Here is a 25,514-nt window from a genome sequence, read left to right on the forward strand (position 1 = left end):
TACTGTTTAGCTATTGTATCTTCACGATTATATTTAGCTAAAATTTATACTTACTAATGTATAAGAAAACGATCTAAAATGTCATGTCATGCATCTTTACTCGAATATTGTGGCAATTTTCCGTTTTTGGAGGTACGTGACAAACACGTATACTGCTAATCTTACCTACTGTTCCCACTTTTGACTATTAAACCTATTTATCTGAGGATCCCACAGACTTGTTCTAACTAATTTCAAATAATTATACCTTATGGTAACAAGTTTCGTGAAATTTATTTTATTCACTACATCACCCTACCACCTGTATTATTAATTCCATGGATTTATTTACGTTTATTTTGTTACTTCATTAATACTACTTTGTTACTACATGTCACACGGAAGTTTAAATACAAACTCAAACATCATCCTGTGTGCAAGATTACGTCATTTTTACGTCATCCGCACTTTTTGTCCGACCCCTGATCATGACATACATCCATTCTTTATTGAGAACCAGCTTCATAAATTGTTTTTTCACGGTCGCAGATCGATGGGCGCTCGTTTTGCTACAGGAGGTTACATATTATCAATGCAGATATTATGTGATGTAAAGTTATACTAAAGTCCTAAAGCGCAATAGGTAGGTACCATTAGCTCCCAAAGGGCCAATTCACTTTATTATAGATTGAGAAATAAGGGGCCATTTATCGAACGATATTACAATTGACGGAATGTTTTATGGAGAGAGTTATTTATTTACAACTTCACAAATTAAATTTGAGCAAAATATTTTAATTTAGTAGGTATTATAATCAAACCTAAGATAACTCTGGGCACTTTTAGTAAAGTGACGTAGCAAAATATTTTATCGACAATTAAATATATCGATGTTACTGTCAACATCTAAATGTTGTACAAAATAAATATATTTATACAAAATCGCTTTGTATAGGTACTGCTTCCTTAACTCTAATATATGTTTTTTGGAATATATTTTTTTTAAACCTGGCCGCGTAGCCAACGCTACAATCGTTAAGGCTCCGTAGCGTAGCGTAGTCATCTCTCTCTATCACTCTTCCATATTAGTGCGACTGTGACAGTTGCGTTTCGTTCGCCACGGAACGTGAACGATATGCACGTTGGCTACGCGGGCAGGTCAGTATTTCCACATTGGCACTAAATGTTTTATTCTAATCATTTTATATCGTTATTTATTATTTTTTTAACATTACTCGATCCATCTTCGTTTATTGCTAAAAGTACCTACACAAAAAGTGAAATTTACATAAACTATTTCGATACAAACCTTATTTATTTTGTAAAATATGCCTGAAAAGCGTTCTTTATCAAAACTATTTCGAGAATTTTCGACATCTTTTTTATCGATATCAAATCCCTAGAATGTGCCCCGAGTTATCACAGGTTTGATTATAATTATTAGTGTAGACTAATTAATGGCCAATTATTAAATAGTGTTTGTTGTTAGTGTTGTCATGGAAACCCTTTTACTTTTTATAAGACCATATTATTAAGCCATGCATTCGGGAAATGGGCCCCCGGTGGCTTGACCTGCGCTAAACAGTACGGTACCGAGATATAAATAGTATTGTTCCGGGTTTGCTTTGAAATTATTAATGCTTGGTCGCACTTACGAGTTACAAGAACAGCAGTGGCACAGTGTGGGACTTCATGTTTAACTAGCGAACAAAGGGTACCTCGGGGGTAATCGCCGCCCGCACGTTCGTAGGAATACGTGAAACATTGAATACATATGGGAAAACCTTTCTGGTACCGTAGTTTCCATTAGTCTGAATCGAAAGAAATAATAAATCAAGTTCATATATAGGAGTGATATTACAAATATTTTTGTAGAATTTTTGAGTCATATACCTAGTGTATGTGACTCAAAAATCGTTTATATCTAAATGAGGTAGTTCATCCAGTTTCATAATTATTTTTTACCAAATAATTAAGGTTTACTCAAGTACAGCGCATGCAAACAAGGGTGCCACGCACTGCATGTGCATGATATCGGGGCTTGATCTTTTTCCCATACCTAACTTTTATTAATTTGTTACCCTTTTTTTTCATCCTAGCTTTTATCTTATCTGAGCAGCAGGCCGACAGCGGAGATGGGATGACGGTGGCCGCCACCCTGAGCGCTCTTCCCTCCCGGCACGCCTCCGTATCTCGTTTCCCACTCCCTCTTACCAGTGATAACGAGTATTTACGCATTGAGCAACCGGCCGACTGCGGAGGTGACGTAGACCTCCACATTGAGCGCCAGCGCCCCCTCCCCGCTCCTACGTCCCGAGTCCCTATAAACTACTGCTCGACGCAACGTTGGCGCAACTGCGCAGCGAAGTCATTTTACACAGCGCTGACTATACGCTCAAAAGACGCTAGTGTGGCGTGGCCCTAACTCCCCCGCCAACTTATTATACCTAGTGCTAACGATAAGTGTGAGTATGTACGCATTTATTTTATACTGCTAACAGCAGGCCAACGGCGGAGATGACGGTAACTTCGAGCGTCTGCGCCCCCTCCCCATGCCTGCGTCTCGTAACTTCCCCGCCACCTTACGTACCTGTTTAGTGATGACGATGAGTGTGAGTATGTACGCGTTGAGCAGCAGGCCGACGGCAGAGATGACGGTGACCGCCACGTTGAGCGCCAGCGCCCCCGCCTCCCCGCGCGTCTCCGTCTCGTTCATCCTCACCCCGCGTCCAGCCCCGTCACCTTACACACGCTGCTGCGCACCATGGCATCCTCTGTGCGTCTGAAATTAAAAAGGTTTTCTGAAGTTAGTAGGGATAGTAAACTATTACGTATTGTAATTATATATACTTCAAAATATTATTGAACAGTTGAGGTAGATAATGTATGGCTGCGAACATTATACGGTAATTTGATTGACAAGCGCTGGTGGGTTACCCCTAAAATTTAAAGTGACGACAACGCACGGCTCGGAAGAAATGCAAAATGTTCATGACTATACTATATAATACATACCTGCCCTCCAGGGAGGTACATAGTTACAGGCCAAACATACACTGGCATCAGAATTATATTTGAATCATGTTATTTAGTTATCGAGCGTCTCGCCCGCGCCTACAGATGTACAGACAAGTACGAGTTTTAAACGTACTATAACTGAATGATATCACTTAGACAAACCACATCATAATGTAAATTTTGCTTTTTAATTTTATTTTACTAAAATTTTTGGCTCATTTACATAAAAAAATGCATGTATATGTGACAGAACACGTGAGATAAACCTTTTATTTCTCATATATATAAATACAATACTTACCTACTTATCAACTGTTCGTAAAAGTTCCAAGCCAAAGTATCGTTTTTTTCCCAAGGCAATAAATAAAACTATCGATCAATTTGTTGCTAGCAACCGTAGCCATCACTTAAACATGACCATGTTTCACCTATTTATCCGTTTCCATTGACCTTCGGACAATATCGACTTCGTCGTAAATAGCCACCGTTTATAATAGAGAATGGAGTCTACCTCAATTTTATCTACACAATACTGCCTCGTCAGTAAATGATAAATTATGAAAAATATTCAGGGTTGTTGGGATGTATACTTACTACACCTTCCGCTTTTAATATTAAATTTGCAAGATAATGGCTGTGTAATGGAGGATGGATGGAATTTCAATCCAGAGGTCGCGGGTTCAAACCCCGGCTCAGACCCAATGAGTTCTTCGGAACTTATTAAGGAAATATCATTTAATATTTACCAGTCGCTTTCGGTGAAGGAAAACATCGTGAGGAAACCGGACTAATCCCAATAAGGCCTAGTCCACCCTCTGGGTTTGAAGGTCAGATGGCAGTCGCTTTCATAAAAACTAGTGCCTACGCCAATACTTAGTTCTTAGGATTAGTTGCCGTGATGAGCCGTGCCAAAAATGCCGGGATAATGCAAGGAAGAAGAAAAATGGAGAATTCTTGGATCTAGCCATTAAAATTCCCATGTTAAAACCTTGGTTATTATTCAGTATTTATGAAGCAATGAGGGTCGAGCCCTCTTTATACAGTATCTTTGAAAAGAAAACACGCTCAACGGTATGTAGCTTCTATATTATTGACAAAGACCAGAATGACGCAATTTCCCGGGAGTTGTTAAAGAATTGGCCATTTTTCGTCCGTTATTATGTACAATCGTGAGCTTATTATTTTCTAACAAGGGACCGTCTTGGAGTAAAATTGTTTACGCGCAGAGGCTAGAGTTTCTTTCACGTAATCCATCACAATAACAAGGCTTCCAACGTGGACGTGCATTAGGGAGGATCAAATATTTTTGCACTCACGCCAGTCACGCCAAAAAGCCAAAGATGGCTTATGGCCTAAATTCATATCTAGCGAAACGGACCGCACGCGCGATAACTATATATTCTGTTTTTATCTATGGCTGCTTGGAGTGACATCCAGGCGGACCCACGAAATACTAAATTAGATTTTTTATTAAGCTAACTTTACAATTTAACAATAGGTATCATCTATTTCAGAAGGTGATTTGAAGTTAGGGCAAAGGGTGGGTAACAGAGCGACAAACGTCGAAATGCGACGGATAGCATTATAAAGGTGATACTATCCTTTGTGCTGTTTTGTCACCATGATATAGACACCATTCCTCGCATTTGGCGCTTACCTAAGTTCTAGAGCACCGGGTACAGCTTAGAAGGTTATCATTTATCAAACTAGAGTTTTGACGGCACACGACACAATATACACACACACTCTTATTAAGCACGAATGCGCGGAATGTAATGTACTTAACATAAAAGTAACAGAAAATAAATACTAAGATTAGTCTGAAACGGTTCGGAATTGCAATGTCAACTAAACATTTTCAAACAAAAGAAATTCTGTTTATAGGCAATTACGTCCTCGTAGCTCCATCTTATCTCACGCCACAAGTCCCGACCAACAGCTATTTAGGAGCCGAAACGGCGGAAAATGCCTTTTGAATTACTTAAGTTCACTTTGAAATGTATTAATTAAGTAAACAGCGGTGGGTGTTTTAGCTAGCTTATTAAATTAAGCAAATTAATCCCAAAGATGCGGTAGTCGACTATTACATAACAGGCGTAGAACGTTCACACTGGCAGTCCTGGGTTTATTCGATCGTAACTCGTACCAATAAGGCCCAGGGCTATAACCACGAAAATTGAAGTTCGTCAATTACGGGCATTTTTCTCTGTCACTCTAATTACGTCCTAGTAAGAGTAAAAGAGAAAGATCCCCGCAATATGCGATTTTCGGTTTTCGCGGTAGGCCCCAGTACCTAAGTTCGTGTTCGTCTCTCACTGTCACTGAACGTAAGCGTGCCCGGGAGCACGGATATCTTGTTTTTTTTTAATTTCATTTTTTAAATAAAAAGTAATTAATACGGTTGCCGATTTTTAGAAGCAATTTTCATATTTTTGGCTTTTGTGCATAATTTGTTACAAATTTTAAAGTTCACTTTAGACCTATGTTCTAAATGTTTTTCTATCGATAGAACTCATCAAAAAATCCGAAACAATCACAAGTGTCTTATAATTCCAAGATTATACTCGTACCTGTCTTAGATCCGACAAGAAGTGCCAAAAACGTCGGCTTAACCACTTAATATATTATGATGTACATCGAAAACTTATAGTATGGATTTTGATTTCGTACGGTCACGTCTGAAAATATCGATACGAAAAAGTACCAAAAATATGTATACACAACTTTATTGCCCATATATTAAGGTAGTGTATACATATTTTTGGCCCATTTTTTGTATCGATATTTTCAGAAGTGACTGTACGTGTCCTATAGGTACCTCAAATGTCTGTGATACAAGTGACGTCTCGTGTCGTAAGGCCGTTAGATTGAAAATGACATGCAGCGGGTCGCGTGTCATGGCTTCCACTGCAGGGCTGTCAATCTCATCGATTGCACTCGCCTCAGTAAAACCAGTATTTAGTATGACCTCCGCAGATTCCGCATCTGAGCGATGATTTTTCATGGTAAATATTTTTTTGGGTTTTAATAATTTAGAATTTTTAAAGCACCATCGATATAAACAACGGCAAATGCCCCCGACCTTACTGGATTCCTACGTTTTTCAAACTCGATGGGTACGCTGACAGGTGTCATCTCAAAACAATTTTGGCATTTTTAGGTTATAAATTATATGGGAGTGACACCTGTCATCCTACAAATCGAGTTTGAAAATACTATAGTTTGAATTTCTTTCAGTTGTGTAAACACACTGAAAATTGAATTTTCCCTACTGAGATAAAAAAAAACTAAACCCATGGAGCTGTACCTGTTCGCTTTAAAAAACTAAAAAAAAGTTTAAAGCATGTTAGTGAATCGTACAAAAAAAAAAATCCCATTCATAAATATGGAAGGGGAGATCTTAGGAATATAGCCCATAAACACGTATTGTTGGATAAAATATTGATGACACATATTTCCATTGCATGTATCGTACATAAACACGGAATTTTGCAATGACAATCCAGCACCGGGGTTAAAAAGTTTTGTTATATAACGAAATAAACCCATTTTTAGGGTACTTTTTAGGGTTCCGTAGCCAAATGGCAAAAAACGGAACCCTTATGGATTCGTCATGTCTGTCTGTCTGTCCGTCCGCATGTCATAGCCACTTTTTTCCGAAACTATAAGAACTATACTGTTGAAACTTGGTAAGTAGATGTATTCAGTGAACCGCATTAAGAATTTCACACAAAAATAGAAAAAAAAACAATACCCTTTTGGGGGTTCCCCATACTTAGAACTGAAACTCATTGTTTTTTTTTTTATCAAACCCGTATCAAATACGTGTGGGGGGGGGGGGTATCTATGGATAGGTCTTCAAAAATGATATTAAGGTTTCTAATATCATTTATTTCTAAACTGAATAGTTTGCGCGAGAGATACTTCCAAAGTGGTAAAATGTCCCCCCCCCCCCCCCCTGTAACTTCTAAAACAACAGAATGATATAAAACTAAAAAAAAATATATGATGTACATTACCATGCAATCTTCCACCAAAAATTGGTTTGAACGAGATCTAGTAAATAGTTTTTTTTTAATACATCATAAATGGTACGGAAACCTTCATGGGCGAGTCCGACTCGCACTTGGCCGCTTTTTATCATGCCATATAATATAACTAGGTATCACAAGTTAGTTTTATGATAGATTCTTTTTATTTTTTTATTAAACAGTAAAAATTTTGCACTCTCTCTTAAGGCACTTATGGCGTATTTTTAGACTGTTTAGTTTTAAGTGCGAGTACAGTAAAAATATTTAATTTGTGACCCCATTTCGCACTTTCTCACAGTGACAAACATAAGTCGCTAGAGACCTCATACTATTGTCACTGTGACAAATGGGTCACAAATAAAAAATTTTGACTGTACATGCATGTACTATTAAACGCAAGTAGCAAATGTATGAACTCACACTTAACTAATCAATTTGTAAACAAGCCCTTAGAATAGCAGATAATGGCAAAGTCCACTATTAGCACGATTTCCGTTTTGTGCAATAACTTATTGCCAATAAATAAATTTGTATTCCAAAATACTTTTGAATTTTAAGAAAAATCGAAAATACAACGAATGCCCAGCAACAGGTCTCGTCATCAACTATTTATCAAACAGTATATTTCCATTATTTCCAAGATCGCTCTCGACAGCAAAAGTAAATCAACCATAAAATTGCGCCCAGCCGCCCTGGAAGCACATTCAGATTTTTTAAATTATAACATTGATTTGATATCAATCTCCCTGCGTATGTCCCGCATCAATATAAGAGTGCGTGCGAGTTGCACTGATTAAATTCAGAATTCGATCGAATCTGTATCATATATTCAAACTCTGAATATGTCTCCTAACCGCGCACCCAAAATGTATCTGACAGTATTCATATAGGTAGTTGAAATAGACCCTTGATAGTGATCGATTTTGTTGTAAAATAGCTATAAACTATTTTATTTGTGAAACAGTAAATGGAGGGTAACATACAGGACCGCTTTTAACCCTGTTTATCATAAAATAACTTGAGAAAATTCAATCGCTATTTTATATGCGATATAAAAGTATGAGGACACATTTTAATGCGGGGGTTCCGAATGGTCACAACGTTGAGCTAGTAAATGAACCTTTTTGGTAACGTGTAAAACCCTTAGAGAGGTAATAGCTGGGGAGCCGGCGATGCTAAATGTGTAGTTACTCGAGTGTCATAGAGACCTATTGTAATCGAAAGATTAGATAAGAAGAAAAAAAGGTTATATAAAGTTTTCTTTTCCGGGGAGCACGAAAGTGCCTACAGATTTTTTAAATTTAGGGGGGTTGGTGGAGGGTTAAAAAGTCGTTAAGTAGATTGTGGATTAGGTCATTTTCAAGTTAATGCTACAATTTTTCTATAATTAAATCTGACAATTATTTTTACGCATAACTGACACGCCTTAATCTGACGATTACAAATTCTACGCCTAATTTTCACATTGTAACCATCAGTAGGCCTAGCACATGATTGGTCCAACAGTATTTCGCCTGCGAACTAGACTACTCGTATTTTTATAACTGTACTAATTAAAAAGAGGCGGATAATATATATCGCGGGCGAGATACTGTCGCACCAATCATGTGCTAGCCCGGCAGATTAAGAAAATGCGTACAAATAATTGCCAGATTTAGTGATGGCACTATTATAGCATAAATTTGGACTAAAATGACCAAATCCACAATCTACTTAACGATTTTTTAGTATCGGACTACAGTTGGGTAAATTTTTATATATCAATATAAATTATATTTATTTAAATATAATTTAAATTTATATTTAAATTTAAATATAATGTGATTTTTATCCTTTTAGACTGCTTCGCTATAATTTACTTACTCATACAGTAAAGTAAGTAAATTAGGGTCGGCAACGCGCATGTAATATCTCTGGTATTTCAGGCGTCCATAGGCTACGGTGACTGCTTACCATCAGGCGGGCCGTATGCTCGTTTGTCACCGACGTGGTATTAAAAAAAGTAAATAAGATCTATAAATAACTTTTATACATTTGAGGGAAAATACTTGAGAACATTTTGTGTAATAGGCAGGTAGGTATACAGATAAAAGTGGACCCATGTTTTAAAGTTCCGTAGCCAAATGGCAAAAAACGGAACCCTTATAGATTTGTCATGTCCGTCTGTCTGTCCGGTTATATCACAGCCACTTTTTTCCGAAACTATAAGAACTATACTGTTCAAATTTGGTAAGTAGATGTATTCTATGAACCGCATACTACCACCGCAAATTATTTTCATACAAAAATAGAAAAAAAAAAAAACAATAAATTTTGGGGGTTACTATACTTAGAACTGAAACTCAAAAATTTTTTTTTCATCAAACCCATACGTGTGGGGTATCTATTGATAGGTCTTTAAAAATGATATTGAGGTTCCTCATATCATTTATTTCTAAACAGAATAGTTTGCGCGAGAGACACTTCCAAAGTGGTAAAATGTCGTGTCCCCCCCCCCCCCCTGTAACTTCTAAAATAAGAGAATGATAAACTTAAAAAAATATGATGTTCATTACCATGCAAACTTCCACCGAAAAATGGTTTGAACGAGATCTAGCAAGTAGTTTTTTTTAATACGTCGTAAGATTTAAAAAAATATTTTTTTTTCGTCATACCCATACGTGTGGGGTATCTATGGATAGGTCTTCAAAAATGATATTGAGGTTTTTAATATCATTTTTTTCTAAATTGAATAGTTTGCGCGAGAGACACTTCCAAAGTGGTAAAATGTGTGCCCCCCCCCCCCTTTTTTAACTTGTAAAATAAGAGAATGATAAACCTAAAAAAAAATATGATGTACATTACCATGCAAACTTCCACCGAAAATTGGTTTGAACGAGATCTAGTAAGTAGTTTTTTTTAATACGTCTTAAATGGTACGGAACCCTTCATGGGCGAGTCCGACTCGCACTTGGCCGCTTTTTGTTTGTAACTATTGTAAATTTTTGACTTTTGATTTTTCAAAAGCTGTTAAAATACAAATATAATAGTTATTATTTCCTGCTACCCAAAGCTATGAGTTCTTATTTTCAATAATTTTATGAAAACTTTACCAAATCAGAAAGTTTGAGAAGGCATTGAGGCGGTCAAAAAAGTCATTACATTTTAATTTAATTTACTTAAATTATAAAGGCTTTTTGAGGTAAGGTTGACTTTTTATGAGGTCGGCGGTGCCCTACCGCTGTTATGATTTCATTACTATGGATTGTTTTATAATTAAGTTATGGCTTTCTTCTTCCGGAGTTTGAATTGAAAATCGTGATTTCCCCTGAGATGATGAAATTTAAGTATAAATTATCTAGGAAGTTTCTTAATTGGTTTCCTGTTTATGGTCACTGAGACTTGTTCTGAGTATGATTTTTAATTAAATATGTCCTTAGATTTTTAATTTTCTACGCAAATGTACAATAAAGTATTGTTACCATAAAATAATAATAATAATAATAATAATAAAATTCTTTATTGCACACTACATAAAAAACAGATACAGAAATTGATAACATATACACATTGGTAGGTAACAACAGGCGGACTTACTAAAATATTTACTATAAAGTAACTCAATAAGACGTACCTACATATATCTGAATAAATGATCTTTCTAATAAAGTTTTTTACTTCTCTGTGTAAATTTATGATAGGACTTTTATCTATAATTTTTTTTTAGATTTGATTAACCAAAGGCATTGCCAGCTGAATCGAAGAACTAGGTCGGGGGGCACTTTATATGGCCGATGGCCAAGGAGATGAAGAGGGGTATACATTTAGTTACAAATTTTATTCTCTAGGGGGGCAGCTGCCCCTCACCCCCACTTGGCGACGCCCATGAATGTTTATGAATAACGCTATACATAAATATCGTGTCCAAAATGGTGCCAGGAGTGCAAAAGTTATACGACATTTGGAATAGATATGTAGGCAATATTTTTTTTCAAACAACACTCAATAAATAGACCCAATAGTGGATGTTTTTCACCGCCTCGCTTCCAAACCTTTTGGAGAAGGTCTTGAAAAGATAGGGTGAATACTTTATAAGCCAGTCAGCGACGACCTCGACTTGCTGCGAATTCGATACGGGGCTTGAATTTGATCCAGGTACGAACTAGTGGCTCTGTTATTGTAAATACGGTTTCATTTTTTGGAATACTAACCAGATTCACAACTTAAGTTTTATTTTTATTTGATTACCACCTATGAAAAGCTTTATAGCAATTATATAACAAAAAATGTCAACAAGTCAGATCCATTTTCTTCAATATACCTACGTATATACCTTACTAAATCATGTATCAGTCGTTACCATTATCATCCCAAAATAATAAGTGAGCAGTTACTACATGTCTTCTCTCATGGTGCAATAAGGTTTAGGTTACTGTTTATAAATGTATAGTTCATATGATGCCGATTAGAAGACACATGAAATAATAACTCTAAATTGGAAAGGAAAAAATAGTTGTTTATATTAATAAATTGCATTATATACTAACCTCCGATCACTTTTTGAAGTGAAAATTTCTTTACCATCACAAAAACTGTACAGGGCCTGTACAGTTTTTGTGATGGGGAAAAAATGTTAAACTCGCGTCAGGTCACGTGACCGTCAGATAGAAAATTCGTAAGACGGACACGTGACATCATAGTGACGTGCAAATTGAATGTCAACGAAACCTGGTTACTTTCGAAAAATCGTATCTCATTCAAGTGACATTTTATTTTCTTCATAATCAAAGTGCTGTCATAACGGTTAAACAGGTTCTTCTTCTTCTTCTTCCTCACTGGCTCAGTGACCCAAACAGGATCTTGGCCTCTGACACAAGAGAGCGCCACTCTGCCCTAACCTGCGCCACTTCACGCCAGTTGGGTATTCCGAGGGCGAACAGGTTAACCCTTGTTAATTGAGTTGTATTCTATCTTTGTGTTGTTGGGTTTCCATGATGGGAGACACTCAAATTTTTCCTTACCACAAAGTTAAATAACAGAAAAGAAGCGTGATTGTTTTACTTAATAGGTATGATGGTGAACGATTCATTAACATTTACTGATTGTGTTGGCTGTAGTCCTGCTCACGTCTCATTAATTGCACTGTATAAGTGTATATGTTATATATTAACACTAAAATTCGCATTTCAAAATATCTTCCAAGCTCAAATTTATTTACATAGCGCGTAGGAATAATAGAAAATTATCTCTTTTTATAAAACTGCTAGTCAATTTCTCCAAAATATCAAAAATACACAACGTTAAAATTCAAGTTTTCACTTCTGCCGGCACTCCCGGAGTGCAACCCGATTTTTTTTTATTTTGGGGACAATTTTATACAGATCGACTTAGCCCCAAATTAAGCAAAACTTATACTATGGGCACTAGACGACGACATACCTACATACGTATATGTATAGATAAATACATACTTATATACATAGATAACACCCATAACTCAGGAACAAATCTGTGTTCATCACACAAATAAAAGCCCTTGTCGGGGTTCGAACCCAGGACCACCGACTTCATAGGCAGGGTCACTACCCACTAGCCAGACCGTTCGTTTTCGGTAACATCTTAATATTAACTTTAACTAAAGTCAGAGTCCAAATTTCCGTAATTAGAGCTGTCTCCGTAAGAGTCAGAGGCACAAAACGACACATCAAAGCGTTTAAATGCGAAGATGGAGTAGGAATCATATACTGGAAATCCCCCAAGACCCCATCATCTACCTCTTCACATCACTCTACTGGCAGGAGTATTTTTTTATATAATTTTACTGTCTCCATGTTTATTTATACAGTATGTAAAGAGAACGAAAGGCAACGAAAAAAAACACATTCAGGGTTGGTCCCATAGTAAAAGTTGGTCAGTATGACCTAAACATTAATGGGTCTCTTTCTTTGCCTTTCGTTCTCTTACATTGTATTGTGTCTTACGTCATCTGAATAAATCTTCCCGTACAACTTAACTTTAGTTTTATTTCACAATCAAAGTGAGATTTTTTTTTTGCGAAAGTAATAAACAAACATTAAGACTTTGTCAACAAAAATATTAAAATTCATAGTTAATTAAAAATAAATGCAATATCCGCAGTTATTTTTCAGCCGTGAGCAAAATCTGTTCGTTTCTGTAAACGGATCAAAATTCGCCGGATATTGAGTTTCCGTCGTTCCAGATATATTTAAATCTTTTGGGATTTATACCCTAAAAGATCTCATATAGATTAATCTGATAGGATGAGATATATGAATACTATGTAGGTATTTACCTTTTAGGCAGCCTAAACCCCTTTAAGTAAATAAGCGTTTTCCATAGTGAAGACTAGATTACTGACACAATTTGTTGAAAACGCGTTTTCGTAGTTAACTATAGTTATCACAAAGCGCCTTGGGGAAAACTAGTATTGAATGTGATATCTCAGTCAAAAGTTTCAGTTAACTGTAAACTAGTTTTGCCACAAACAAATGAATATGTGCTACTTTCCGAGCAAGTCGTTAAATGTACAGAGGTATGTATTCGAGTTGTGTGTTTTCCTTTTTTCAAATAACCTTAATTTTAATACACAAAAATCTCTCAGAATAAGCAGCTGAAATAAATATCGTAATCGAGAACGAAACATTTCTCGCACTTACATAAACGACCCAATTCGAACTTTAAGGTACATCAAATATTAGGTCTGGATCGGATATGTCAGTGTCAAAAGTGACCTTTTTGTTTGAAAAAAAAAGTCCGAATCGGGCCAACAGTAAAAAGTAAGTTTAGTATGTCAACATTATAAAATATATCACATAGGTATTGTATTAAGATGTTATTTAATATGTGTATACTATCTAGTGAAATTTATATACTCGTAACCGAAAGAGTTCTACAGAACATACACAGGTAATATTGAAAGTTCCTATAATCTTAAGATCTATAGTAGATATACGACATTTTGTTTTGTAATTGCTGGGTCTTAAAATCTAGGTCCAAAGTGGTTTTTATATGGCGGTTGTAAGGTATCTATTAAGATTCATGTTTTCTGACGTATACGTGTAGGTACATGAAGGTTTTTTTTTATTTGACTTATTTATATTGGATACCTAAGGTTGTCTGAATCTGTTGATATACGATTTTTGAAACTTTATCATTGAGCACACAATAGCCGACTTTAGTTTAGAGCGTCGCTGTTAAAAGACGTCCTTCTCGATTATCCTCCGTGATATAGATATGAAGGCACCTAAAATTATAAAAACTATACTTTTCTAATAATCGCACGAGAAGTGGGCTTCATTAGATTTCGGAATCGGGCCTCTTACAGAATCTCAATACGCACTATAGGTACTGTTTTAAATATCTTACAACAAACATATTAGGCATTGTTGCATGCGGCCGCAATTACATACGGCTTTTAATTTTTGAGACTTAAAAACAACGTTTTTGTTGTTTATTACCCGTGTTCATTAAGATTAAATGCTTTTTTTTCACATATATTTCAAATTTTCGTTTTCTGAAATTATGGATATCGATTAATGTTACAGCTTAGGTATTGGCACAGACAGACAGATGGACATAGTGAAAGTAGAATCTTGACTAAGGAAAGTAGAAAGCGGAAAGACTTATTTCAAGATTCTACCTCTTATACATATAAAATCTTCAGTGATTGATGTTCCGAAGAGCATATTCATAAACACTAAATGTGATAACTATTTGTTATTGTATCAGTTTCTACTCTAAAGAGCGTGAGTTTGATAGGTATTCTACATTGATGTAATTTTTTATTTTACGTTTCTAAATTTAATTCGTGATTTCATCATGTTAAATAGAAAACTGAGCGTCTTTTGTTTCGGCATGAACTGTACCCCTAGTGTAACTAAATTCGATTTCCAAACGTGACGTACGCGTTTGCGTTTAGTCTCATTTTGTATTGGATTTCGAAAGAGCGCGTCAAGCGGGACGTTTTGGAAACTCAAAATCCTATACAAAATGAGACTTAACGCAAACGCGTTCGTCACGTTATGATGTCGATCAAAGTTACACTAGGGGTACTGATTGAGTAAGGAAGGATTAACTTTCAAGGAAATTATTATTTTTTCTTTGCAAAAAATGAACAAATCCCTTCCTCGTTATTTTTGTCTACCCACCCGTTTCCTTTAAAGCCACGGCACTAAAATAGCTCCGAGTGTTATCGCTTGCATATAACGCTGGCAGTTATGCTTTGAGCGATATCGCTCAAAACGTGTGGCATTCTGGTGAGCCTCACTTTGACAGGTTTGACACGTTTGTAGCTGCCACGGCAGCACCGTAGCACGAAGACCACGTAGCCAGTCTAAAGCCTTCCGAAAGTTCAATTCAAAATTATCTGTCCATCAGTTCTAACATGCAATTTTATTCTAACAAAAACATACATATGATTTTTTTAAGGTTGTGCATTTGAGTGTTTTGTAGATTATTTTTAATATTATGTAACAGGACTTTTATTGTATGGTGCCAGTTTTTATTTGTCTGCTTGTCGTAGGTACTTTTTTTGTACAAAGTCTGTGATTTATTTTGGTCAATTTAAGTAAAGATAAATATTTCTCTTTTCTGTAATCGGAGAACTTATGATAACATATGATAATTTGACTCTAAAATATACAATAAACTATTAAAATGAGGATCTCAAGATGTTCATAAATTTCATAATACATTCTATTTTATTCATAGTGTATTCTGCGATGTATCAAGATCAATTTTGGTGTTAATAGCCTTTTTTTTATTCTGATCCATCTGCCATTAGCCGATGACACAGAATAAATAATAAGTAGTACTACCTACGTACAGACGGTTCTATACTGAACGTGCCCTAACGTTGCAGATTGGATATTATTATTATTATTGGGGTTTTTTGGGCCTTTGAGTGCCACGTCGACCAGGTAGTGATCTATTGTGACAGCCCTTTAAAATTCATTACTGATGCCCGTTGAATCCAGGAAATTCCAGATTCTTTGGGCCGTAATGCAGATTGGATATATCATCATCATTGGATTGTCAGCATTTTTTTGTTTCTACAACTATCTGAGACGCACTGTTTACTTGCTTTAGACATATTTCTATGGGACACCAGATCTGGTGCAAACCGCGCGGCGCGGATATACGCCTGCTATGTTATTACAAACGTCGTAAAAATATCCCATAGAATGCTCTTAGGCACACAATACGTCATCTACCAGAGCGTTTCTTAAAAAAAAAAACCCTTATAAATTTTGTATTTTTTCTACTATATTTTCACGAGCAGATTTCTACTCACGAGTTCTTTCTATCCTAATGGGATAAAAAATGTCCCAGGGCTTTTTCCTAAGTATATTGTGTAACCATTTACCATATAACTACTTTGTATGGCGGTAAAATAAGCAAAGTGTAGTGTATCTTATTATTGTGTATTATTATTTTTCTCAGACCGTGGGGACCTTATACATCTCCAAACTTAATGTATTAACCGTGGAGACTATACGTCTCTGTCATATTGTATAATATACTTGACTTGGTACATACTAGTTATGTACAGAATGTAGCATTAGTTTATGAGACTGCTAGTTTAACAGTCCAGACGCGGTTTATTTATTTAGTATAAATTTTATTTTGACACTTGGAGAGACTTTACACCTCCAAATTTTATTAGTATTAGTACTCTGACATTGGGGACCTTTTACATCTCCAGATTTAATGTGTTTTTAACCATAGAGACTATACATCTCTATTGTATTGTATTAATTATTTATTTTAAGATTATTATAATGTAATGTTTACCCAGGTATTGGCTGTTGTATTTATAAATGTTGTTATGTATTTTTCATGTCACTATATGATGTTACTATAAATGTTGTATTGACTTGTAAAAGAGCCCTTGAGGCCTACTTGCAGAATAAATTTTTGAATTTTGAATTTTGAATAAAAGTTGGAAACATAGAAAAGGGAAAAAAGATCTCATAAAACATAGAGGCAAAAAAGAAACGCCCTTCACGTGAAACCAATTTACTGCAGTTAGGCGTCGTAGAGTTATTGGCTTCCTAACTGTTCCTAACGACTGAAGCACACTTGCACGTTGATGTAGAATTTCAATATCTAATTAAAATATAACTCATATACAGTGGCATCCGTCCATTATATCTCTGCTTATATTGACCAACCGCTTACTGTGACGTAATTGCTGTGCGATGTTTAGTTTTCATATAAAATTCTTTATAACAATGTCGGATAAAATGACTTCGCTTATAGAGACAAATCGCATACTAAATCCTATTTTCATGAAATTATTGCACTGATACATTCGCTGTGTTTCCGTGGCCGTCCCCGTCTTTCTCTGCGTGGACGTTTAATGCTTGCGTGTCGTGTAGGTTGATTTAGTTTTGATTCTCAGTGACAAGTTGATAGCTGATACAAAGTTAATAAAACTCATTTTTCACAGAATAATTTGATATTAATTTGGAAAACTTGACATAATTGTTGATCAAATATGTTTTATATGACGTCTGCTTAGTATGACGTATGTGTCACTTCGTCACTTCCCTTCGATGTTATCATACGAGTATGAGAATTCTACTGTACTTATTCAAGAAAAAGTGACCACGCCAGTAGCAGAGGCTGAACTGAAGGGTTTGGTAATTATTTCACCAGTATATGACATATATATTCTTTCTAGCATTTGTCCCGGCTTATAGCCATCATGGGAGCCTGGGGTTCGCTTGGCAACTAATCCCAAGTATTGGCGTAGACAGTTTTTACGAAAGCGACCGCCATCTGATCTTCCAACCCAGAAGGGAAGCTATGCCTTATCGGGATTAGTCCAGTTTCTTCAGGATGTTTTCCTTCACCGAAAAGTGACTGATAAATATCAAATGATATACGAGTATACATAGATCGTGTCATTCACGAAGACGCGTGCCTTGTTATGTTATTAAAGGTTAGATTTGTCAATTTGCGCGTCATCCAAAAAACTCATTGGTAAAAGCCGGGGTTTGAACCCGCGACCTCTTTAAGTATATGACATCTGTTTCAGTTTATAATTTATATATACATAGTGTGTGACTAGGTAGTTAAAAATGCAAATCAAAATATAAAATAATTTGATTTGTTCCCAAAGTTGTATTTTCAATTTAAATTAAAAAAAATGGATATTTAAATCATGGTACATTAATTTACATAAAAACAGGCGTTACTTTGCGGTAATCTTTTTTAATCAGTATAATACTTTTTTTTTTTCAATATTGTAATAATTCAATTTCTAACTGTTTCAATTCATTTATTTCATGTAACTGTTACATATATTTTGTTAGTACGTAACAGTTTAAAAAATATAATCCTAATTAACCCTAACCCTAATTTGACAAAATCTAAAAAAAATAACCTAACCTTAACCTAAAGTTTTCAAACTTGCAAAACTTGTTTATTATTAATTAGGTACTTACCTACTTTTTAGTGATACGAGTAGGTACTCCATTTATTTTAGTTTTGAACTAAAGTACTAGGTTTTAAAAGTAACATTAAACAACTTACGTTACAAACACAATAAATAAACTAATCATTAAAACTAAAACTAAACTATGATAAATCTTAAAATAAACTTATAAATAAAAAATGCTCCCCAGGTCACGTGTTATGGTGCCCAGAAGGCTGGCAGCGTTACCTTTTTGGATGGCCAGGCTTATCCTCTGGCCGAGGTAGCTGCCAGTCACCTGAGAAGTCTATAAGGCGCTAGGAAATCTCTTCAAATATTGTTTTCGCGCTGGGCCACGGTCCTAAAGTTTCTACGCCAAACGGCACAAATATGTAGCCCTCACCGAGGACCTACCTACTTGAATTGAAAACGTAACCTCAATAAGAATAATTACTATGTATCTAAACAAAATCTCAATAAATTAGAAACGTGTACAGCCCTAGCGAGCGAATAGTGTGGCCAGCAGTCACCCGAGACACGAGAACTGTCAATTACTGTGTGCATTGTTAGCGAAGTTGGTTAACTGAGTTAACGGGCGGTGTTGCATTTCGAGTGCATTTGCAACAATTGGCAAAATGGTATTATGTTTCGGGAATGCAATTTGGGTCAACGCGCTATTATTTTTGTTCGTGTTGAGTTGATTGAGAAATGTTTAGGTAACAAGTTAACTATGAGATTAATGAGTTCTAAAGTTTTTTAGCGGTAATATTGCCTTTTTAAGATTTTTACTGTTTCAATCGTTTTGTTGTGCAATAAAGTTAATTTTTATTGTGTTGTTCTCTTCTCACGTCACTTAACCTTCAAATTTGACTCTAATTCCTATTTTTTTCTTGTCTCCACATTTTTTCTGGATGGCAACCCACTTGGTCATTGCCATTTGACTTGTTATTCACACAAAAAACATGTTTAAAATTGAAACTAGCCTACTTAATAATATAACTTTTTACGGCGGTTATCAGTATCACACTGGATGCGATTCACAAAATAAATAGTATAAGAAATATAAATAGTAAATAAATAAATATTATATGAAATTATTACACAAATTGACTAAGTCCCACAGTAAGCTCAATAAGGTTGTGTTGAGGGTACTTATTGTTTATTGTGTATTCCATTACCATGTTGTTACATAAAGGTAACACCTTTTTTTTAAAGAATACTTGTAAATTGAATATAACCCATGCACCCAGTTAGTTTAAAATGCAAAACAAACTATGCATAAAGTCTTTGCTTAGCTTAATTTAGCGCCGCGGCGGGCATCACGTTATTCGTCTGAATATGCATTTTTAATTTGTACCAGAGCATCTAAATTTAGCAGACGTCTGAAAATGTCTTTAAAATTTAAATTTCATCGCAGTGGTGAAACATAAAAGCCGTATAACAAATTTTATGTATAAGAAATGCATAGTTGCAACTAACGAAGCAACAATATTTTCAAGAAAAAATCGTTGAAAACTACGCTTCTAGCGTTGATTTGTTACATTGCCAACATCCATAGTATCCAACTCGCAAGCTCGAAGTATACTAACTATAGTTCCAACCGGAAGAAAGCATCCAATTGACAGGTTGCTTCCTTGCATTTTTTTTTACCTACATAAAGCGCCTAACTAACGTTATGCACGTTATAAACTATACTTTTGAAATATATTAGGAAATGCCGGACTATCAGTGGAAAACAAAAACCCTTTAACAGTACTACAACAACACTAAAGTACTGTAACAATAGTATCTTTCTAACAAATATGTTTGTTATGGCTCTCAGGTCGGATCCATTTGTTTGACATAATTATTGAAAGTCATAATGTTATGATAGTCAGATTATCATTAGTCATAATTCTGAAACCGTTAATTTTTCAGGATTTTCGTAAGGTTATCCTATAGATAGGTTAGATTAGGTTTGGTTTGTTTCATGTCAATCCTGAAAAGTTACGCGTTTCTGATAATCAAATTATGACTAACGAAAATGCGTACAAACAATACATTATGACTTATAACTTTATGGGAAACAATAGGGACCGTGCGCGTTGGAGGGTCTGCCATCTTGTGGCCTGAATCGGAACCATAAACATGTACATTTACACGTCACGTGTTTTCTTGTGCATAGTAGGTTCTGCCATCTTTTGGGCTATATCGGAACAATAAACATCACATATACACCTCGCGCCAAAAATCTGACGGCTCCTGTGCTGCCTCCTATAGTTCATGCACGCTCCCTACAGAAACCCCTCTCAGTTTGGTACCTATTAAATTAAGTATTTTTTATATACAATTCTATATAACGTTGCAATTGAAATGTATATAAATACTAAAAGTAATTTTAAAACAGTCTTGAATTAAAAATCATCCTTTACAAATTGATCGAATTACGTTAGCAGTGACAGCGTAAAAGACTGCGAGAGGGTCCCCTTTTGAGCAACAGAACACCGCAGCGCAGTGCCCTTTGCCGACGATTTGCTCCGGTGACACAAATGGGCCTTTGATTTTTACCATCTCGCTCGAAGAAAACGGCTAAGTGGGCGTTTATCTGTTTTAGTTTTCAATTTCTAGGTTCTTTGTTGGTATTGGTAAATACAGACAAGAAGAAGATATCTGTAACCTTTATAGTATAGGTACTCTGCTTTTAAAGTAAATACATAACTGCTTTAGTTCATTGTGATCATCACACCTACACCGCTTACACCCAACACCTACCTGGCTTGCAGTCTGTGTCGGTCAGACCGAAAACGCGTGGGGCTCTGGGTGAAGCTTCTTGTTATGGAGCAAAACATGTTGAACAGCTTGAGACTTGAAATACTTGAATGACCCGTTTTAATATATTTAATATCTCACCTACGTTCCCTAGCATACACAACCCAAAATAGTATTAAAAAAACCGGCCAAGAGCATGTCGGGCCACGCTCAGTGTAGGGTTCCGTAGTTACTCTTCCGTCACAATAAGCTAAACTGGAGCTTAAAATATAGTAAATTGTTAACCAACGGATAAAACGGTACCTTTCACCCGAGTTAAACAAATAGGCAAATTTGCATAATCAGTACCTAATTAAAGTAAGTCTTTTTACTATGAAGGGAAAACTTTTTGCGATAACTCAAAAAAAGCTCAACTGATCATGTCCGCTATAGTTTTCATTTAATGTCTTTCTTAAGCTCTACTTCCACGATTTTTTTCATATTTTTTGGACCTATGGTTCAAAAGTTAGAGGGGGGGGGACACATTTTTTTTTTCTTTCGGAGCGATTATCTCCGAATATATTCACTTTATCAAAAAATGTTTCTTGATAACCCCTATTAGTTTTGAAAGACCTTTCCAACGATACCCCACACTCTAGGGTTGAAGCAAAAAAAAAAATTCACCCCCACTTTACGTGTAGGGGAGGTACCTTAAAAAAAATTAAATTTTTAGATTTTATTGTACGACTTTGTCGGCTTTATTGATTTATATATCCATGTCAAAGTTCAGCTTTCTAGCACTAACGACCACGGAGCAAAGCCGCGGACAGACAGACAGACAGACAGACAGACAGACAGACAGACAGACAGACGGACATGGCGAAACTATAAGGGTTCCGTTTTATGCCATTTGGCTACGGAACCCTAAAAACAGTCATTGGCCAACAGTTCTGAAATCAATAAGTCCACTATTGGCATGAAATAATGCTGAACTGGCCAATTATTGGTGGGGTGCCAAAGGTATGTTTATTGAGTTGTGTCTATTGTGTAGGTGTACGTTACATCACGAAGTTCTACATGATACATTTATTATTTGTTCATAGTTCGAAAGTCGGCCTCATCATAACAAAAAAACAAAATTTTGAGTCGCTCACCCTATATACTCATATATTTTAATTTTTTTACACGTAAGCCCTACCGATTGTGTATTACCTTCATCAAATTGTTTGTCAAATAAACATATAATATGTAACATCATTATTATGATTCACGTAGGTAAACAGAATCTCAAATATTCTATCACTTAAGCGTCACGTTTCACTTGAGCCTTTTCCCATACCTAATTGAGATTCTGTTCACGTCTGTAACTACCTATAAGATCTGATTTTTCAGTCTGAAAACGTTTCGTCAAACCATTTAAACGCGATAAAAGCTTTCAAGGCTAAAAGGCGTTTTAAATTTACACGAATTTACTATTATTTTCAGTCAATGTACCTTCTTTACATGGAAGAAACGTTTAATGTCAAAAACCTTTAATTAAAGAGCGTACTCCCATATTAGGCTGGTCACGTGTACAAGTGTGTAACCCCTCAAGTATTGCAGCTGCCCATGGGCGACAGTAATTGCCTACGATGGTAAGCAATTCGTCTGCTCGTTTGCTCCTAAATCATAAAAAAAAACCTCTTTTACATACTATATTAAGAGGGAAGTATACCACGAAGTACTCGCCCATACAAAAAGAGAAAATGTTTTTCCACTTCTAAATACGTAAGCACCCCTCTAACTGGCTCAAAGTTAATAAATGATCCGAATGTGTATTTGGGTACATAATATATTTATGTTATGTATATATGTCAGTATATATTGCTTTTCTTCTTATATGCGTAAGTGTATAAACAGAATATTGTTATATTGTTTAGAGTAACTTGATTTGTGTTTCATATTCCCTCTCGTTGTGTACAATCCTGCACTAACTACAAGTTTCTGTTTGACCCAATGGTTGACTGGTAGAGAATGCCTTAAGTCCGCCATTTGTATAATTTTATATCGTGCAATAAAGTTTTAATAGATAAATATTTCCATTCTCCATGATTCTTTAGTGTGTTATTGACACAATGAAACACTAGGTTTATAAGTTTTCCTTTTTTTATGTGTACAATAAAAAAGAAATTACGTTTTTTTAGCGATATATAAAGCGAAACCTATAAACCTAGAATATAATTAAGAAGCGGTCGACATCAAAATCAAAGTGATTTGTTAAGATTTAGTTAGTGAAAAACGTTTTCGCCCGAAATGAATTTCATAGAAAAAGTACCGTTATTTCGTTTACGAAATGAATGATACTACGAAGAATGTAGGTACTCCATCGAATTGGGAACGCTTTTTAAATTACAGCTTACAAATATTATTTTCAGCTAGTAAATATATCGATTACGATAAAAAAATACTTGTACGTGTCTGATAAAAGACGTTTTAGTCTATCACGAGACATGTGTAACGTTTTCATTCAACATGTTTCGTTAACTTGAGTAATTGTGGTCAGAGGTGACAGCAGGGTGTCATCTATTGGGCAAATGGGCATCGGTATGTCGAGCTCTAGTACATTTACCTTACTGCTTTGAAGAGGAAAGACGACCACTTTTTCACACAAACATTAGTCCTCATTTTCCTTTCTAGATATTGGTATTACAGAAAATATTTTTGCATACTTAGATGTATATTAACCATAGCTATGACCCTACGTTTGACTTTATTAGTTTTTTTGATTATTGTAAAAATTAGGAGCGTAAACTAATTTCATACAATTTTTTAAATCAGCTTATTTTAAAAAGAATTAAACATTCGAAAAAAAATCAAACGTCCCTTACGTTGACATAGTTTTGGTTGATATACAACAAATTGTATCAGCATATTTTAACAATGTTAATATCCAGAGAGAAAATGACGACGACGTTTGTATGAAAAGACGGTTTCGAGGCGGATATCCTCTTAAAATTACCAACAAAATCAAACTTCACCCGCTATTCAATTTGTGTACTCGATGTGAGAAATGTTGCCAAGGTTTACATTGGTTTACAACGTAAAGCTTTTCGTAGTTGATTCGTTGTTTGCATAGGACGTGTAAGCGACATAACTTGGAAACTATTCGGAGCGGAAACTTGGATCTGCGAACTCTAATAAATTTGGTTTGTATGTTCTGAGACAGTTTTAAGATAAAGCACGCTTAGAAAATGCAAATTTAATGATAAATGTACATTCTTAAAAGCAATTTCTGTTGCCAAAAAGTTGACGTTTACTAAGTGAGCTACATAACCATCGATCATTTTGTTTCTGACTTGTCTTACAAAAGTCTTAAGTATGAAGTGGAAACCACTTTATATAAGACAAATAATTGCAATTTATATAGGTACGAGTACGTTCCTAAATATAATTACTCGGTTCCAAATCAGTCATTAAATTTATATTACTTTCTCTTCATAAATAAAGAAGCAAACTTTGGATTCATACCATAATCATGTATAGTCTAAGTATTTATAGCAGGCCTTTCGTAGGAAAATATTCCCCGTAAAAATGTGCCTATTTGGCTCCCAACTGGCTGATTGTGCTCAACAGTTTTTTTTAAATATAAAAACACTATATCATAACCCCATTTGTGTAAGTGTTACAACATGATAGTAGTCATTGATCTAAGTATAATTAACGTAGTGGTGTCAACATAGCTACCACCATATAATAATTTTAAATTTTAGATTAAATTTCGAACTTCGGAGCATGTTTTGTAGCAACGTAGGCACATTTTACAGTATTTCGTATGCTTTATAATGAAACTGATATAAACTGTATAGCAAAAATATGTAGCTATACTAAGGGTAGTTTCGTATCACAATGTTTGTCTTTTGACTAAACATAGATAAGTATATCAAGTAAATCAGTATAGTATGATCAAGTAAATTAATTGGGCATTGACTACCTTGACCTGTTTCACTATCATTCCAATATTTATTCGTTTTATAGAAACAAATGCTCATATTTCATTAGAAGTTTATTTTTGCATAAATAAATAAATGCAGTTTTACTGTAGAATACCTCCTAGATTTTGTATATATAAGTGCCATTGACATGTTAAAAGCCCGGTTTTTTGGGGGCAAACCCGTACCAGTGCTAGACTCAAATGTTAGCAAGTAATTTCTAAATCATGATATACCCTCTGGGTTGGAAGGTCAGATGGCAGTCGCTTTCGTAAAAACTAGTGCCTACGCTAAATCTTGGGATTAGTTGTCAAGCGGACCCCAGGCTCCCATGAGCCGTGGCAATATGCCGGGACAACGCTAGGAAGAAGA

At 35.4% G+C, this 25,514-nt stretch overlaps 1 protein-coding gene across 1 annotated transcript in view; it reads right to left on the bottom strand.

Annotated features, from left to right (window-relative positions):
* LOC133524382 (beta-3 adrenergic receptor-like) overlaps positions 1-25,514 on the bottom strand; it is a 138,584-nt gene that overhangs the window by 48,396 nt on the left and 64,674 nt on the right. Inside the window, exon 2 of the mRNA XM_061860362.1 lies at positions 2,570-2,761. Within this exon, the coding sequence (XP_061716346.1) occupies positions 2,570-2,695 (126 nt within the window). The 5' untranslated portion in view covers positions 2,696-2,761. The remainder of the gene's footprint in view (positions 1-2,569; positions 2,762-25,514) is intronic.

This window comes from Cydia pomonella, chromosome 13, assembly GCF_033807575.1.
Source record: "Cydia pomonella isolate Wapato2018A chromosome 13, ilCydPomo1, whole genome shotgun sequence".
NCBI classification, from domain to species: Eukaryota; Metazoa; Arthropoda; class Insecta; order Lepidoptera; family Tortricidae; genus Cydia; species Cydia pomonella.